General features: G+C 45.1%; 1 protein-coding gene across 2 annotated transcripts; it reads right to left on the reverse strand.

The window, feature by feature from the left end:
* Positions 1–336: 336 nt before the first annotated feature.
* On the reverse strand, positions 337–4,234 carry LOC103633537 (ruBisCO large subunit-binding protein subunit beta, chloroplastic). Of its 2 annotated transcripts, NM_001351754.1 has the most exons (13): positions 3,804–4,165; positions 3,311–3,448; positions 3,082–3,177; positions 2,748–2,990; positions 2,439–2,673; positions 2,202–2,371; positions 2,026–2,103; positions 1,857–1,928; positions 1,660–1,767; positions 1,318–1,410; positions 1,065–1,157; positions 818–968; positions 491–732 (listed from the first exon to the last, which is right to left on the reverse strand). In NM_001351754.1, exons 1-13 carry the CDS (start codon positions 4,071–4,073, stop codon positions 713–715), a joined length of 1,767 nt encoding a protein of 588 aa, NP_001338683.1. In that variant the 5' UTR covers positions 4,074–4,165; the 3' UTR covers positions 491–712. The 2 variants fall into 2 exon arrangements, with proteins under 2 accessions (XP_020401421.1, NP_001338683.1); XM_020545832.3 differs by lacking the exon at positions 818–968 and having other exon boundaries at positions 337–732; positions 3,804–4,234.
* Positions 4,235–17,691: the final 13,457 nt, after the last annotated feature.

Genomic DNA, 17,691 nt, shown 5'->3' on the forward strand with positions numbered 1-17,691 from the left:
ACAAGTGGCTCGCTCAGCCTAACATGGAAACATCTTTAGAAAGGATGGACAGGAGAGATTTGGGAGATTTGGTTCGCAGCTCCTATTCCAGGACTGGTTCTTGATCCCTTGGTGGTAGTCCTTTTGTTTTCACTTAGGTCTTGTTCGTTTGTTCAGAAATAGACCAGGAAATATTTCAGCTGATCAAAACTTATATAAATTAGAGAAACAAACCGGCTAGAAATTGTTCCGTGACTTCATTCCGAAAGAAACGAACGGCCCCTTATGGATCTCTTTCTGCCCTCTTGTTTTTAGCCGCTGTAAGGTGGCTCTTTTATTCTCCATACTGGTCCTTCAGGACTAAAACTCTTTTTTTCTTAATATAATAATGAGTAATTCTTCTACTCTTCAAAAAAAAAATTCTAAACTAAGCGAAGCTATTAAAGTATATGTTCCTAAAAAAACAGAAGTATATTTATGACGGTAAGGAGCATTTGAACATCAAAATTGAATTGTTCACCTTTGTATTCCCTATATAACACATATCATCCACCCTTGCTGCTGCTCCGATGATGCGATAGCGTGCATAGAGCTTCTTGGAGCAATCATACAAAGCCACGTTTGACGTCAAAATTTCACTATGTTTTCTTTGCTTTATTATCTTAGAAACTTGGGGGTACCGGGCCCGTAGTCTTGTTGTGTTGAGGCTGATTCTTGGTGGAAAGGACGCCTGCTACACTCGAATACCTGAAACTGAAAATATGCAGTAAACTAAGACAACAAATTTGATATTGAGATTAAAATATGTATCTGTTATATTTGAAGGTTCACGAATTACTTGAAGCAGGCATTGGGGGAATTAAGTGCCTAGGAGGCATTGGGGGTCTTATTCGAATAGGTTTGCCTTCTTTTGCCTCAACAATCACCACATCAGAGGTGAGAAAGGACTTAGCAACTACAGCAGCATGCTCAATGCAACACCTCACAACCTGGTAATATTTGTGGGTGTAAGCAAATACTCCACCAGTATCCACTCAGCATGGTGACATAGAATTATTTTTAAACACCTATGACTATTTTGCTACCTTTGTTGCGTCCAGTATTCCAGCAGCCATCAAGTCCTCATAGCAGTTCTTGGCAGCATTGTAACCATAATTTGCATCATCATTCAGTAACACCTTTGAATAGCATAAGTCAAATACATGTTAGCTAGAGAAATGAGCTAAGACAAATATGTGTGTGCAGTGCATTTTTGTGGTGGTCTTTGTGTACTTTGTAATGTCAAAATATGTGTAACTTGTACTATAACAGATAGGAGTATCAGTGCAAATAATAAACCTTTTTAATGACAAAGTCGCCATTCACCCCTGCATTTTTTGCTATTAGTGAGGTAGGGTAACTCAAGGCTTGTTTGAAGATGTCAGCACCAACCTAAACATGAAGAGCTCAAAATTAGAGTTCATGATAGAATCATAGCATTTTGTCAATTTTCGTAGGTCTGCATTGGAAGGAAGTGCATTTTACTGCAACCAGCATGAAACAATAGACCTTGACACTTGACTGTGATTACTAAAACATCGAAGTTATAAAAGGTTAAGGGTCTGCTGATAGCTCCTCAAATTATCAATATTTTTTAAACATAACACCCTTTAAGATAAATACAGGAAATTATTAAAGTACCTCCTGCTCTATATTATCCAACGATGATTCCTTGATTGCGTCAATCTTCTCTGACAGTCTTAGTAGGCTACATCCACCACCAACTACAACACCTTCCTCAATAGCTGCCTGAATTATCCCAAAAAGTTGGTTCAAACTTTGAAACTTGTAGTTGCAGACAACACATGAAATGAAGTATATAGGATTGATCAAGGTACCCTTGTTGTGTTAAGTGCATCTTCAATCCTCAGCTTCTTATCTTTCATCTCAATGATTGTTTGAGCACCAACCTGACATTGAGGCCAAAAATACAATTTTCGGCACTCTAATTGATTTTTTTGTACCCCTTAAATGTTTTACTTCGTCAATTAAAACAATGTATGGTACCTGGATCACTGCAATTGCACCACATAACCTTGCTATCCTCTCACCCAATATCTTCTTGTTGTAACTTTCCTTAGAATTCTGGGAGTTCAAAAGTAAAATACTTTGCAGGATCCAGTAGTAATGCACACATGGTAGATATAACATACAAATTCAAGGTATGACTGGAATAATTCTACCTCAATTTGGCCTTTTATCATAGCAACCCTTTCCTCAACTGCTCGACGATTGCTTCCGTCAGTAACAATTAGTGTTGAATCTTTCGTGATTACCACCTTAGAAGCGGAACCAAGAACCTCTTTTCCTGCCTTTTCCAGTATATGCCCCATGTCATCCCTCACTAGTGTACCTGAAAACCAACGAGAATACGTTGGAGACTGTAATTGCATTGGTTAGGTTGGTGTCGAGTTCTGTACCTCCTGTCATGATTGCAATGTCATCCAAGCATTGAGTCTTTTGTTCCCCAAAAGAGAAGGCCTTAACGGCTGCAACCTTAATTGTCCCTTTCAGCTTGTTTTTTATCAAATCAGCCATTGCCTGTTCTTCCACATCCTCGGCGATTATTAACAACGGATAGTTTTCTTTGACAGCACTGTCCAGTATCCTTATAATCTCACTAGCATCCGTAATTTTCTTGTCAACCAATAGTATCTGCAAACACAAGATGTAGTTCTTCTATTATTTTTTTTCTGCAAAACATTGTATAAGAGGAACAGAGCCCTCACCTGACAGTCAGTGAACTCCACCGTCATGTTACCACGATCGGTAACAAAGTAAGGAGAGAGGTAACCGCGTTCAAATTGCATTCCTTCCAGAACCTCCAGACTGTTCTCGGTGCCTCTTCCATTTTCAATTCTCACCATTCCTTGTCTACCTACTCTTTGAAAAGCATCATAAATCATATTTCCAACAGCATAATCATTTCCCGCACTAACTGCAGCCACATGTGCAATTTCATGGTCTTCAATCTAGAAAACAACAGGTTACACACCACTAAGATATCTCCACAGTGGATTTACAGAGCACAAAAAAAAACTTTTACAAACTCGAAAATCATACCACCCGCGACATCAGTCTGAGCTCAGACACCAAAGCAGCAGCAGTCTTCTCAATGCCACGTGCGACCTGAACTGGGTTGATTCCAGCTGCAAGAACCTACTTTATGAAACAATTATAAGAAGCAATGCAGGATCCTGACTCAGAATCTATAAATCAACAACTTCATCATAGCAACTTTTTTCGCTGTTACCAGTGTATAGAAAACTAATTAGAGAAGAGATAGGCACACCTTCATCCCTTCAGCAATGAGGCCTTGGGCAAGGATTATGGATGTGGTACAACCATCTCCTGCAATATCATTGGTCCTTGCTCCAGCCTGTCGGACCAGCTTCACTCCAAGATTTTCTAATGGATCTTCCAATTCGATCTTGAATGACACAGTGTGATTGATACATGGGCATTGGAAGTATTAAAACATGATCAGAAAAAGGACATGATCGGAACGAGAAGCATCTCATATTAGTACATTAGTGCCCGAAGTCCACAACAATAACAAATTTGCAGTTTCCACTTGTGTTCAGAACAGAGTGAAAAAAAGACCTAACATTGCAAATAAGATAACAAGATCGATCAAGAATTGAACAGTAATCAGTGGAGTGATCAACATGTTTTGTGCCTTCACTTCATCATGCCATTCATTCAATCCAGATCCAGTCTAACCAAATAGCTGCATACTGTTGTTTCGGGTAGCAGCTAGCTAATTTCTGGAAGCATGGCGTTACCTCCTTAAGGACGGTCTCCCCGTCATTGACAATCTTGGGAGGGCCATACTTGTTGCCAAGCACCACGTTCCTCCCCTTGGGCCCCAGGGTGACCCCCAACAACCGTGCCACCAGGTCCACTCCGGCCTGGAGCTTCTTGGTGGCGGAGAGGTCGCGGTTGAAGTGCAGGTCCTTGTACACCGGCATCGGCGGTGGCTTTTTGGGCGGGGAGAAGGGCAGCGTCGGGGGCTTCAGGGACTGAGGCGGAGACGGGGGCGCCATTCGCGACATGTTTCTTCCACCCAGCTGGAAGGAGGCGGCGGTGGTGGACACTGAGCTGCAGAGCTGAGGGGATAGATAAGGCTGCTTGCTGGTGCTGGGAGGAGCCGGGAGCGCGGAGGAGGGCGAAAGGTTTTAAAGGCGTGTGTAGTAGATAGATATGCCGCCATGTCGTGGGGTCGCGCCAAAAAGGCGTCCTTAAATATCTCGCTTGTTCCGTCCGGGCCTTCCGGCGTCTCCTTTGCCGTGTCTACGATGGCGATGCCCGGACGCCGAGGCAGGCGTCGCAGCAGAATATATTATGGGCCGTAAAAAGGCCGACCTAGCGGCGCGGAACAGTTTTCAGTTTCAACGACATGCTGAACCTTTGATGAACAAAAACATTCTCTCACTTCAATCAGACCGAGGTGGAGAATATCATCACCTGCACAAGTATTTTGCTCATGTAGGCATTGCACACCAGATTTGTAGTCCTCATACTCACTAACAGAATGGGTTAAGTTTAAAGAAAACAGATACATACTTGAGACAGGCATATATCTCCTTGCCCAATCCAACATGCCAATCCGTTTCTGGGATGAGGCATTTGTTGGCTTGTTTTGGGCCAATCACCAAACGAACCATAGAGCTGGCGGACGTGTGGGGCCTTGAAGTCCTCTCTGCATGATCGTGGACCATGTGTGACTGCACAGAGGGGCAGGGGCTCTGGTCTTCTCTATGCAGAGGCGGACCGGCGCCCATGGCCACCTAGGCCACGACCCGGGGCGCGCAGGCCCAAAAAAAAGAAATTCTGTCGTAGCCTAGAACTGCAGAACGCCAGAACAGAACCCTAGCAGCCTACGCCAGGCGCCAGCCGCCACGGTGCCGCCGCCAGCCGCGCCCTGGACTCCTCCTGGTCCTGTCCCTCGCCCAAGCGCACCTGCTAGCTGCTCGCTGCTGCTCGCTGCTCGGCCAGCCAGACGCGTCCTCGCTGCTCGGCTGCACGCTTGCACCTGCTCTGCTCCTGTTCGGCTGTCCCAGGAGCGCCGCGCCGCCGCCTGCTCCTGCCCGGCTGCCCGCCTGCCCCTGCTTGGCTGCTTCGACCTTGGCACTTTGCCCGCCCGGTCGGCGGTCGCCCGGCGCCCGCCAGCCGCTGGCCGCTGCGGTGTGGGCGTGCGGCTCGCCTCGCCCCTCGCCGGTCGGCCCTTGCCCGCCTGCCAGCCACCAGGCCACGCGTCGTGGCCCGTGCCGTGCGCCGTCGCGGCTGCAGCTCAGAGCTCACCAGTCACCATCACCGAGTCTGCGAGTCACCAATCAGTCAACACCTCGCCAGCTCGCCCGGCCACGCTCCGTCCGCCCGTCAAAATGAAGAAGAAGCATAGAACATTGCAATCATTTTTCTCTCCAGCTCTGACACCCGTCGTGTGTAATGTGCAGCCAAGATCGAACCCCAATTCTCAACCAACAGTGGGAACCGGAATCAGTAACAATCAAGCCCAAGAAATTTCAACCGAGGAGGCTACTGTTGAGGCAGTACTAAATCCAACTTCAGATGAACAAGAGCAAGAAATTCCACCTTCTGAGCAGGTATTCGATATAGTTGTTGATCCTGGGCTTAGAAAACCAATTGATGAATACGATGTTAACATTAGGGATGCTGTTAGAAGAGAGTATTTGTTACAGGGTCCATGTCAACCAATTGGCCATATATATCCTAAAAAAATGGGACACCGACAAAGAAGTTTTCATGATTCATGGTTCAAGAACCATAATTGGTTAGAGTATAGTGTTACCAAAGATGCTGCCTTCTGTTTTTACTGTTATCTATTCAAACAACAAAGACATGATTGTTTTGCCCATGATGGGGCATCAAATATGAGAGGTGAATTCCATGGGCTACAACGATGGGTATTGGATGAAAATCCCTATGCATTTTATATACATTGTTTTGCCCATCAATTGCAATTAGTGGTTGTTGCTGTTGCCAAATGTTGCCCTTCTATCACGGATTTTTTTACCTATACCACATTAATTATTAACACTGTCAATGCATCTTGTAAGAGACATGATCAGTTGGCCCAAGAACATCATGACAACCTTGTGCATAGTTTAGAAATTTATTTATATGTTACTATTAGAGTTTATGGTTGTTTCGGCCCGGGTCTTGGTTAATTTCTGGGTCCGCCACTGTCTCTATGGCATGCAGACCATCCGCGTATAGGTGGCAGACCACCTATGAGGCGCGCAGAGGGCTTCGTGGATCTCCTGCAGAACTAGATCTCAACCCCCGTAAGGGACTCCATCAGGGAAGAAAGATTCTAGAGTTGTCTTAGGGTCGACAGGCCACCTAAGATGTCTCTAAACGATATAAAGTCGAGGAGAGGGGAAGATTGTGGATGAGAAAGACTAATCTATGCTAAATTCTTGCCACTCCTAAGACAAGAATGTAAAGGTAATGATAATATATTGATTTTCTCGATTGGGTGTTACCTCAATCGGTCGTGCTCCTTTATATTTATATGGGGTCTGGACTCGTTCATATGCGTGTTCTAACAGATTCCCGTGTGATTAGTCGGGTAAGCACGGAGATAAGGACTCTCGCCTGAGTTAATATAATCATTGACCGTTCGGCCGTGCCCAGGTGCTAAATATGGTGTTGAAAGGGAATTAGGCTTACACCTAGTTCCTAAATAATTTTGGTGGTTGAATTGTCCAACACAAATAATTGGACTAACTAGTTTGCCCAAGTGTGTAGATTATACAGGTGTAAAAGGTTCACCCTCAGTCAATAAAAAGACCAAGTTTTGGATTCAATAAAGGAGCAAAGGGGCAACCGAAGGCACCCCTGGTCTGGCGCACCGGACTGTCCGGTGTGCCACCGGATAGTGAACAGTACCTGTCCGGTGCACCAGGGGACTCAGACTCAAACTCGCCACCTTCGGGAATTTCCAGGGCGACTCGGCTATAATTCACCGGACTGTCCGGTGTACACCGGACAGTGTCCGGTGCGCCAAGGGAGGTCGACCTCAGGAACTCGCCAGCTTCGGGAAACTCCAACGGCTAGTCCACTATAATTCACCGGACTGTCCGGTGTGCACCGGACTGTCCGGTGCGCCTCCGAAGCAACGGTCATCTCCGCGCCAACGGCTCTCTGCCGCGCATTTAATGCGCCATCTGCGCGCGCAGAAGTCAGAATCGCCCATGCTGGCACACCGGACATCAAACAGTACCTGTCCGGTGTGCACCGGACACCCAGGCGGGCCCACAAGTCAGAAGCTCCAACGGTCGGAATCCAACGACAGTGATGACGTGGCAGGGGGCACCGGACTGTCCGGTGTGCACCGGACTGTCCGGTGCGCCATCGAACAGACAGCCTTCCAACGGCCACTTTTGGTGGTTGGGGCTATAAATACCCCAACCACCCCACCATTCATTGCATCCAAGTTTTCCCACTTCTCAACCACTTACAAGAGCTAGGCATTCAATTCTAGACACATTCAAAGAGATCAAATCCTCTCCAATTTCACACAAAGCCCTAGTGACTAGTGAGAGCGATTTGCCGTGTTCATTTGAGCTCTTGCGCTTGGATTGCTTCTTTTCTTTCTCACTTGTTCTTGAGATCACAACTCCATTGTAATCAAGGCAAGAGGCACCAATTGTGTGGTGGCCCTTGCGGGGAAGTTTTGTTCCCGGCTTTGATTTGAGAAGAGAAGCTCACTCGGTCCGAGGGACCGTTTGAGAGAGGGAAGGGTTGAAAGAGACCCGGCCTTTGTGGCCTCCTCAACGGGGAGTAGGTTTGCAAGAACCGAACCTCGGTAAAACAAATCTCCGTGTCTCACTTGCTTATTCGCTTGGGATTTGTTTTGCGCCCTCTCTCTCGGACTCGTTTATATTTCTAACGCTAACCCGGCTTGTAGTTGTGTTTATATTTGTAAATTTCAATCTCGCCCTATTCACCCCCCCTCTAGGCGACTATCAATTGGTATCAGAGCCCGGTGCTTCATTAGAGCCTAACCGCTCGAAGTGATGTCGGGAGATCACGCCAAGAAGGAGATGGAGACCGGCGAAAAGCCCACTACAAGCCATGGGAGCACTTCATCGGAAGAGTCCCACACCAAGAGGAAGGAGAAGAAGAAGGACTCCTCCAAACGGAAGGAGAAAAAGGCTTCCTCTTCTCACCACCAAGAGAAGAAGGAAAAATCTTCTTCCCACAAGCCGCATCGGAAAGGCGACAAGCATAAGAGGATGAGGAAGGTGGTCTACTACGAGACCGACACTTCATCAACTTCTACCTCCGACTCCGATGCGCCCTCCGTCACTTCTAAGCGCCAAGAGCGCAAGAAGTATAGTAAGATCCCTCTACGCTACCCTCGCATTTCCAAACATACACCTTTACTTTCCGTCCCATTAGGCAAACCACCAACTTTTGATGGTGAAGATTACGCTAGGTGGAGCGATTTAATGCGATTTCATCTAACCTCGCTCCACAAAAGCATATGGGAAGTTGTTGAGTTTGGTGCGCAGGTACCGTCAGTAGGGGATGAGAACTATGATGAGGATGAGGTGGCCCAAATCGAGCACTTCAACTCTCAAGCAACAACAATACTCCTAGCCTCTTTGAGTAAAGAGGAGTATAACAAAGTTCAAGGGTTGAAGAACGCAAAGGAGATTTGGGATTTACTCAAGACCGCGCATGAAGGTGATGAGCTCACCAAGATCACCAAGCGGGAAACGATTGAGGGGGAGCTCGGTCGGTTCCGGCTTCGCAAAGGGGAGGAGCCCCAACACATGTACAATCGGCTCAAGACCTTGGTGAACCAAGCACGCAACCTCGGGAGCGTAAAGTGGGATGACCACGAGGTGGTTAAGGTTATTCTAAGATCACTTATTTTCCTTAACCCTACTCAAGTTCAATTAATTCGTGGTAATCCTAGATATACTAAAATGACCCCCGAGGAAGTTATCGGGAATTTTGTAAGTTTTGAGTGCATGATCGAAGGCTCGAGGAAGATCAACGAGCTTGATGATGCCACCACATCCGAGGCTCAACCCGTTGCATTCAAGGCAACGGAGGAGAAGAAGGAGGAGTCTACACCAAGTCGACAACCCATAGACGCCTCCAAGCTCGACAATGAGGAAATGGCGCTCGTCATCAAGAGCTTCCGCCAAATCCTCAAGCAAAGGAGGGGGAAAGACTACAAGTCCCGCTCCAAGAAGGTTTGCTACAAATGTGGTAAGCCCGGTCATTTTATTGCTAAATGTCCTATATCTAGTGACAGTGACCGAGGCGACGACAAGAAGGGGAGAAGAAAGGAGAAGAAGAAGTACTACAAGAAGAAGGGCGGCGATGCCCATGTTTGTCGGGAATGGGATTCCGACGAGAGCTCAAGCGACTCCTCCGACGACGAGGACGCCGCCAACATCGCCGTCACCAAGGGACTCCTCTTCCCCAACGTCGGCCACAAGTGCCTCATGGCAAAGGACGGCAAAAAGAAGGTTAAATCTAAATCCTCCACTAAATATGAATCCTCTAGTGATGACAATGCTAGTGATGAGGAAGATAATTTGCGTTCCCTTTTTGCCAACCTTAACATAGCTCAAAAGGAAAAATTGAATGAATTGGTTAGTGCTATTCATGAAAAGGATGACCTTTTGGATTCCCAAGAGGATTGTCTAATTAAAGAAAACAAAAAACATGTTAAGGTTAAAAAGGCTTATGCTCTTGAAATTGAGAAATGTGAAAAATTATCTAGTGAGCTAAGCACTTGTCGTGAGATGATTGACAACCTTAGAAATGAAAATGCTATCTTAAATGCTAAGGTTGATTCACATGTTTGTAATGTTTCAATTCCCAATCTTAGAGATGATAATGCTGACTTGCTTGCTAAGATTGATGAATTGAATGTATCTCTTGCTAGCCTTAGATTAGAGAATGAAAATTTAATTGCTAAGGCTAAAGACTTTGATGTTTGCAAAGTTACAATTTCCAATCTTAAAGATAAAAATAATATTCTTCATGCTAAGATTGTGGAACTTGATTCTTGCAAACCCTCTACATCTACCATTGAGCATGTCACTATTTGTGCTAGATGTAGAGATATTGATGTTAATGCTATTCATGATCACATGTCGTTAATTAAACAACAAAATGATCACATAGCAAAATTAGATGCTAAAATTGCCGAGCATAACTTAGAAAATGAAAAATTTAAATTTGCTAGAAGTATGCTCTATAATGGGAGACGCCCTGGCATCAAGGATGGCATTGGCTTCCAAAGGGGAGACAATGTCAAACTTAATGCCCCTCCTAAGAACTTGTCTAACTTTGTTAAGGGCAAGGCTCCCATGCCTCAGGATAACGAGGGCTACATTTTGTACCCTGCCGGTTATCCCGAGAGCAAAATTAGGAAAATTCATTCTAGGAAGTCTCACTCTGGCCCTAATCATGCTTTTATGTATAAGGGTGAGACATCTAGCTCTAGGCAACCAACCCGTGCCAAGTTGCCTAGAAAGAAAACTCCTAATGCATCAAATGATCATGCCATTTCATTTAAAACTTTTGATGCTTCTTATGTGCTTACTAACAAATCCGGCAAAGTAGTTGCCAAGTTTGTTGGGGGCAAACACAAGGGTTCTAAGACTTGTGTTTGGGTACCCAAAGTTCTTGTTTCTAATGCCAAAGGACCCAAAACCGTTTGGGTACCTAAAGTCAAGAACTAAAATTGTTTTGTAGGTTTATGCATCCGGGGGCTCAAGTTGGATACTCGACAGCGGGTGCACAAACCATATGACAGGGGAGAAAAGGATGTTCTCCTCCTATGAGAAAAACCAAGATCCCCAACGAGCTATCACATTCGGGGATGGAAATCAAGGTTTGGTCAAAGGATTGGGTAAAATTGCTATATCTCCTGATCATTCTATTTCCAATGTTTTTCTTGTAGATTCTTTAGATTACAACTTGCTTTCTGTTTCACAATTATGTCAAATGGGCTACAACTGTCTTTTTACTGATGTAGGTGTCACTGTCTTTAGAAGAAGTGATGTTTCAATAGCATTTAAGGGTGTGTTAGAGGGTCAGCTATACTTAGTAGATTTTGATAGAGCTGAGCTTGACACATGCTTAATTGCTAAGACTAACATGGGTTGGCTCTGGCACCGCCGACTAGCCCATGTTGGGATGAAGAATCTTCATAAGCTTCTAAAGGGAGAGCACATTTTAGGATTAACAAATGTTCATTTTGAGAAAGACAGGATTTGTAGCGCATGCCAGGCGGGGAAGCAAGTTGGAGTCCATCATCCGCACAAGAACATCATGACGACCGACAGGCCGCTTGAGCTACTCCACATGGATCTATTCGGCCCGATTGCTTACATAAGCATCGGCGGGAGTAAGTATTGTCTTGTAATAGTGGATGATCATTCTCGCTTCACTTGGGTATTCTTTTTACAGGAAAAATCTCAAACCCAAGAGACTTTAAAGGGATTCTTGAGACGGGCTCAAAATGAGTTCGGCTTAAGGATCAAGAAAATAAGAAGCGACAATGGGACGGAGTTCAAGAACTCTCAAATTGAAGGCTTCCTTGAGGAGGAGGGCATCAAGCATGAGTTCTCTTCTCCCTACACACCTCAACAAAATGGTGTAGTGGAGAGGAAGAATCGAACTCTATTGGACATGGCAAGAACCATGCTTGATGAGTACAAGACACCGGACCGGTTTTGGGCCGAAGCGGTCAACACCGCCTGCTACGCCATCAACCGGTTATATCTTCACCGAATCCTCAAGAAGACATCATATGAACTCCTAACCGGTAAAAAGCCCAACATTTCATATTTTAGAGTTTTTGGTAGCAAATGCTTTATTCTTGTTAAAAGAGGTAGAAAATCTAAATTTGCTCCTAAAACTGTAGAAGGCTTTTTACTTGGTTATGACTCAAACACAAGGGCATATAGGGTCTTTAACAAGTCCACTGGACTAGTTGAAGTCTCATGTGACGTTGTGTTTGATGAAACTAACGGCTCTCAAGTAGAGCAAGTTGATCTTGATGAGATAGGTAATGAAGAGGCTCCATGCATCGCGATAAGGAACATGTCCATTGGGGATGTGTGTCCTAAGGAATCCGAAGAGCCTCCAAATGCACAAGATCAACCATCCTCCTCCATGCAAGCATCTCCACCAACTCAAAATGAGGATGAGGCTCAAGTTGATGAAGGGCAAAATCAAGAAGATGAGCCACCTCAAGATAATGGCAATGATCAAGGGGGAGATGAAAATAATCAAGAAAAGGAGGATGAGGAAGAACCAAGACCGCCACACCCAAGAGTCCACCAAGCAATACAACGAGATCACCCCGTCGACACCATCCTCGGCGACATTCATAAGGGGGTAACTACTCGATCTCGTGTTGCACATTTTTGCGAACATTACTCTTTTGTTTCCTCTATTGAGCCACACAAGGTAGAGGAAGCACTTCAAGATTCGGATTGGGTGATGGCAATGCAAGAGGAGCTCAACAATTTCACAAGGAACGAGGTATGGCATTTAGTTCCACGTCCTAACCAAAATGTTGTAGGAACCAAATGGGTCTTCCGCAACAAGCAAGATGAGCATGGTGTGGTGACAAGGAACAAAGCTCGACTTGTGGCCAAAGGATACTCCCAAGTCGAAGGTTTGGATTTCGGTGAAACCTATGCACCCGTAGCTAGGCTTGAGTCAATTCGCATATTATTAGCCTATGCTACTTACCATGGCTTTAAGCTTTATCAAATGGACGTGAAAAGTGCCTTCCTCAATGGACCGATCAAGGAAGAGGTCTATGTTGAGCAACCTCCCGGCTTTGAAGACAGTAAGTATCCTAACCATGTTTATAGGCTCTCTAAGGCGCTTTATGGGCTCAAGCAAGCCCCAAGAGCATGGTATGAATGCCTTAGAGATTTCCTTATTGCTAATGGCTTCAAAGTCGGCAAGGCCGATCCTACACTCTTTACTAAAACTCTTGAAAATGACTTGTTTGTATGCCAAATTTATGTTGATGATATTATATTTGGGTCTACTAACGAGTCTACATGTGAAGAGTTTAGTAGGATCATGACACAAAAATTCGAGATGTCGATGATGGGGGAGTTGAAGTATTTTCTAGGATTCCAAGTCAAGCAACTCCAAGAGGGCACCTTCATTAGCCAAACAAAGTACACTCAAGACATTCTAAACAAGTTTGGAATGAAGGATGCCAAGCCCATCAAGACTCCCATGGGAACCAATGGGCATCTCGACCTCGACACGGGAGGTAAGTCCGTGGATCAAAAGGTATACCGGTCGATGATTGGTTCATTGCTTTATTTATGTGCATCTCGACCGGACATTATGCTTTCCGTTTGCATGTGTGCAAGATTCCAATCCGACCCTAAGGAATCCCACCTTACGGCCGTAAAACGAATCTTGAGATATTTAGCTTATACTCCTAAGTTTGGGCTTTGGTACCCTCGGGGATCCACTTTTGATTTGATTGGTTATTCGGATGCCGATTGGGCAGGGTGCAAAATCAATAGGAAGAGCACATCGGGGACTTGCCAGTTCTTGGGAAGATCCTTGGTGTCTTGGGCTTCAAAGAAGCAAAATTCGGTCGCTCTTTCCACCGCCGAAGCCGAGTACATTGCCGCAGGCCATTGTTGCGCGCAATTGCTTTGGATGAGGCAAACCCTGCGGGACTACGGTTACAAATTAACCAAAGTTCCTTTACTATGTGATAATGAGAGTGCAATCAAAATGGCCGACAACCCCGTCGAGCATAGCCGCACTAAGCACATAGCCATTCGGTATCATTTTCTTAGGGATCACTAACAAAAGGGAGATATCGAGATTTCTTACATTAACACTAAAGATCAATTAGCCGATATCTTTACCAAGCCTCTTGATGAACAATCTTTTACCAGACTTAGGCATGAGCTCAATATTCTTGATTCTCGCAACTTCTTTTGCTAGATTGCACACATAGCTCATAAATATACCTTTGATCATGTCTCTTTCATATGCTATGACTAATGTGTTTTCAAGACTACTTCAAACCAAGTCATAGGTGTATTGAAAGGAAATTGGAGTCTTCGGCGAAGACAAAGGCTTCCACTCCGTAACTCATACTTCGCCATAACTCCAAGCAACTCTCTATCCTTTGGGGAGAAATGAGCATCAAAGAAAAGGACCGGATTTCGTCTTTGGTATAATCTTAACTCATTTACTTACGACCAAAAGGGGAAGAAATTACTTCGAGGGCTCTAATGATTCCGTTTTTGGCGATTCATGCCAAAAAGGGGGAGAAATGAGCCCAAAGCAAAAGGACCGCACCACCACCACCAAATTCAAAAACTTAGTGCTTTCCAAAAGTATTTATCATTTGGTATCCTATTGTGTTCAAAAAGGGGAGAAAGTAGTATTTCACAAATGGTATATCAAAACCCTCTTGAACACTAAGAGGTGGATCTCTTTTAGGGGGAGTTTTTGTTAAGTCAAAAGAAAAGCATTTGAAACAGGGGGAGAAAATTTCAAATCTTGAAAATGCTTTATAAACTCTTATTCATTTACCTTTGACTATTTGCAAAAGATCTTTGAAATGGATTTACAAAAAGAATTTGCAAAAACAAAACATGTGGTGCAAATGTGGTCCAAAATGCTAAATAAAGAAAGGAACATTCCATGCATATCTTGTAAGTAGTTATATTGGCTCAATTCCAAGCAACCTTTACACTTACATTATGCAAACTAGTTCAATTATGCACATCTCTGTTTGCTTTGGTTTGTGTTGGCATCAATCACCAAAAAGGGGGAGATTGAAAGGGAATTAGGCTTACACCTAGTTCCTAAATAATTTTGGTGGTTGAATTGTCCAACACAAATAATTGGACTAACTAGTTTGCCCAAGTGTGTAGATTATACAGTTGTAAAAGGTTCACCCTCAGCCAATAAAAAGACCAAGTTTTGGATTCAATAAAGGAGCAAAGGGGCAACCGAAGGCACCCCTGGTCTGGCGCACCGGACTGTCCGGTGTGCCACCGGACAGTGAACAGTACCTGTCCGGTGCACCAGGGGACTCAGACTCAAACTCGCCACCTTCGGGAATTTCCAGGGCGACTCGGCTATAATTCACCGGACTGTCCGGTGTACACCGGACAGTGTCCGGTGCGCCAAGGGAGGTCGGCCTCAGGAACTCGCCAGCTTCGGGAAACTCCAACGGCTAGTCCACTATAATTCACCGGACTGTCCGGTGTGCACCGGACTGTCCGGTGCGCCTCCGAAGCAACGGTCATCTCCGCGCCAACGGCTCTCTGCCGCGCATTTAATGCGCCATCTGCGCGCGCAGAAGTCAGAATCGCCCATGCTGGCACACCGGACATCAAACAGTACCTGTCCGGTGTGCACCGGACACCCAGGCGGGCCCACAAGTCAGAAGCTCCAACGGTCGGAATCCAACGGCAGTGATGACGTGGCAGGGGGCACCGGACTGTCCGGTGTGCACCGGACTGTCCGGTGCGCCATCGAACAGACAGCCTTCCAACGGCCACTTTTGGTGGTTGGGGCTATAAATACCCCAACCACCCCACCATTCATTGCATCCAAGTTTTCCCACTTCTCAACCACTTACAAGAGCTAGGCATTCAATTCTAGACACATTCAAAGAGATCAAATCCTCTCCAATTTCACACAAAGCCCTAGTGACTAGTGAGAGCGATTTGCCGTGTTCATTTGAGCTCTTGCGCTTGGATTGCTTCTTTTCTTTCTCACTTGTTCTTGAGATCACAACTCCATTGTAATCAAGGCAAGAGGCACCAATTGTGTGGTGGCCCTTGCGGGGAAGTTTTGTTCCCGGCTTTGATTTGAGAAGAGAAGCTCACTCGGTCCGAGGGACCGTTTGAGAGAGGGAAGGGTTGAAAGAGACCCGGCCTTTATGGCCTCCTCAACGGGGAGTAGGTTTGCAAGAACCGAACCTCGGTAAAACAAATCTCCGTGTCTCACTTGCTTATTCGCTTGGGATTTGTTTTGCGCCCTCTCTCTCGGACTCGTTTATATTTCTAACGCTAACCCGGCTTGTAGTTGTGTTTATATTTGTAAATTTCAATCTCGCCCTATTCACCCCCCCTCTAGGCGACTATCAGGTGCTCAATGGCATTCCACTTGGCAAGTTTTCTACCATTCTACTATTTTCATTTCAAATTTATTCTAACTTTGTTGAAGAGTCATATCATCTCTCGACCAAATTTTATACAATAAAATAATAATGTTTATGATGCCAAATAATAATTCTTATATTTTTTATTAATCATATTTTATAGTATATCTATTTGATGTTATAAACATTTGTGGTTTTTATAATTTTAACTAAACTTAAGATGCTTTCAGCTTAAAATAATAAAATATCTATTAATTTATGATATATGGAGTACTTAATACCCACACTTTTCACTAACGAAGACACATGTTCATAAGCTACTCAAACAGAAACTAGAGTACAACCGTCTCAAGGTAATTGGAAATGTTCATTAACCCAATTTGGGAGCATATAATCAAAACAAACTCGCTTTAGATCGAGAAGTAGTGCAATGTCTTACGACAGCACACAATCGCCAAAAATGGGGCTTTCGAGCCTAAATGTCGCTACCTTCTTTGTCCGGTAGACACAACTGTCGTTCTTGGATCGTGTGGCCTTAGCGAAAACATCGTTCACCATTTTCCTACGCGAGCATAGGCCCATTGAAAGTCGCCTAGAGGGGAGTGAATAGGTAAATCCGAAATTTATAAAGCTTAAACACAACTACAAGCCGGGGTTAGCGTTAGAAATATAACCGAGTCCGAAAACAAATCACAAGCGAATAAGAGCGGATGACACGCCGATTTGTTTTACCGAGGTTCGGTTCTTGCAAACCTACTCCCCGTTGAGGTGGTCACAAAGACCGAGTCTCTTTCAACCCTTTCCCTCTCTCAAACGGTCACTTAGACCGAGTGAGCTTGTCTTCTCAATCAATTGGGACACTTAGTCCCCACAAGGACCACCACACAACTGGTGTCTCTTGCTTTTGATTACAAAGAACTTGGGAACAAGAATAGAGGAAGAAGAAAAGCGATCCAAGCGCAAGAGCTCAAAGAACATGGCAAAACTCTCTCTTCTAGTCACTAATGCTTTTGAGTGGAATTGGGACTTGAAAAGGTTTTAATTCAATCTATTTGTGTCTTGTTATTGAATGCACTAGCTCTTATATTGATTATGTTGGCTGAAAAACTTGGATGCCTTGAAGTGTGGTGGTTGGGGGTATTTATAGCCCCAACCACCAAAGTGGCCGTTGGGGAAGGCTGCTGTCGAAGGGTGCATCGGACACTGTCCGGTGCGCCAGCCACGTCACCCAACCGTTGGGGTTCGACCGTTGAATCTTCTGACAACTGGGCCACCGGACAGTCCGGTGGTGCACCGGACAATCACTGTTCACTGTCCGGTGCGCCTTCTGGTGCCTGCTCTGACTCTGCGTGCGCTGTCCGCGCACTGTTCACTTTTGCAGACGACCGTTGGCGCTGATACCCGTTGCTCCGCTTGGCACACCGGACAGTCCGGTGCTACACTGGACAGTCTGGTGAAATATAGCGGAGTGGCTCCCAGAAAACCCGAAGGTG

Source organism: Zea mays, chromosome 1, assembly GCF_902167145.1.
Source record: "Zea mays cultivar B73 chromosome 1, Zm-B73-REFERENCE-NAM-5.0, whole genome shotgun sequence".
Taxonomy (NCBI): Eukaryota; Viridiplantae; Streptophyta; class Magnoliopsida; order Poales; family Poaceae; genus Zea; species Zea mays.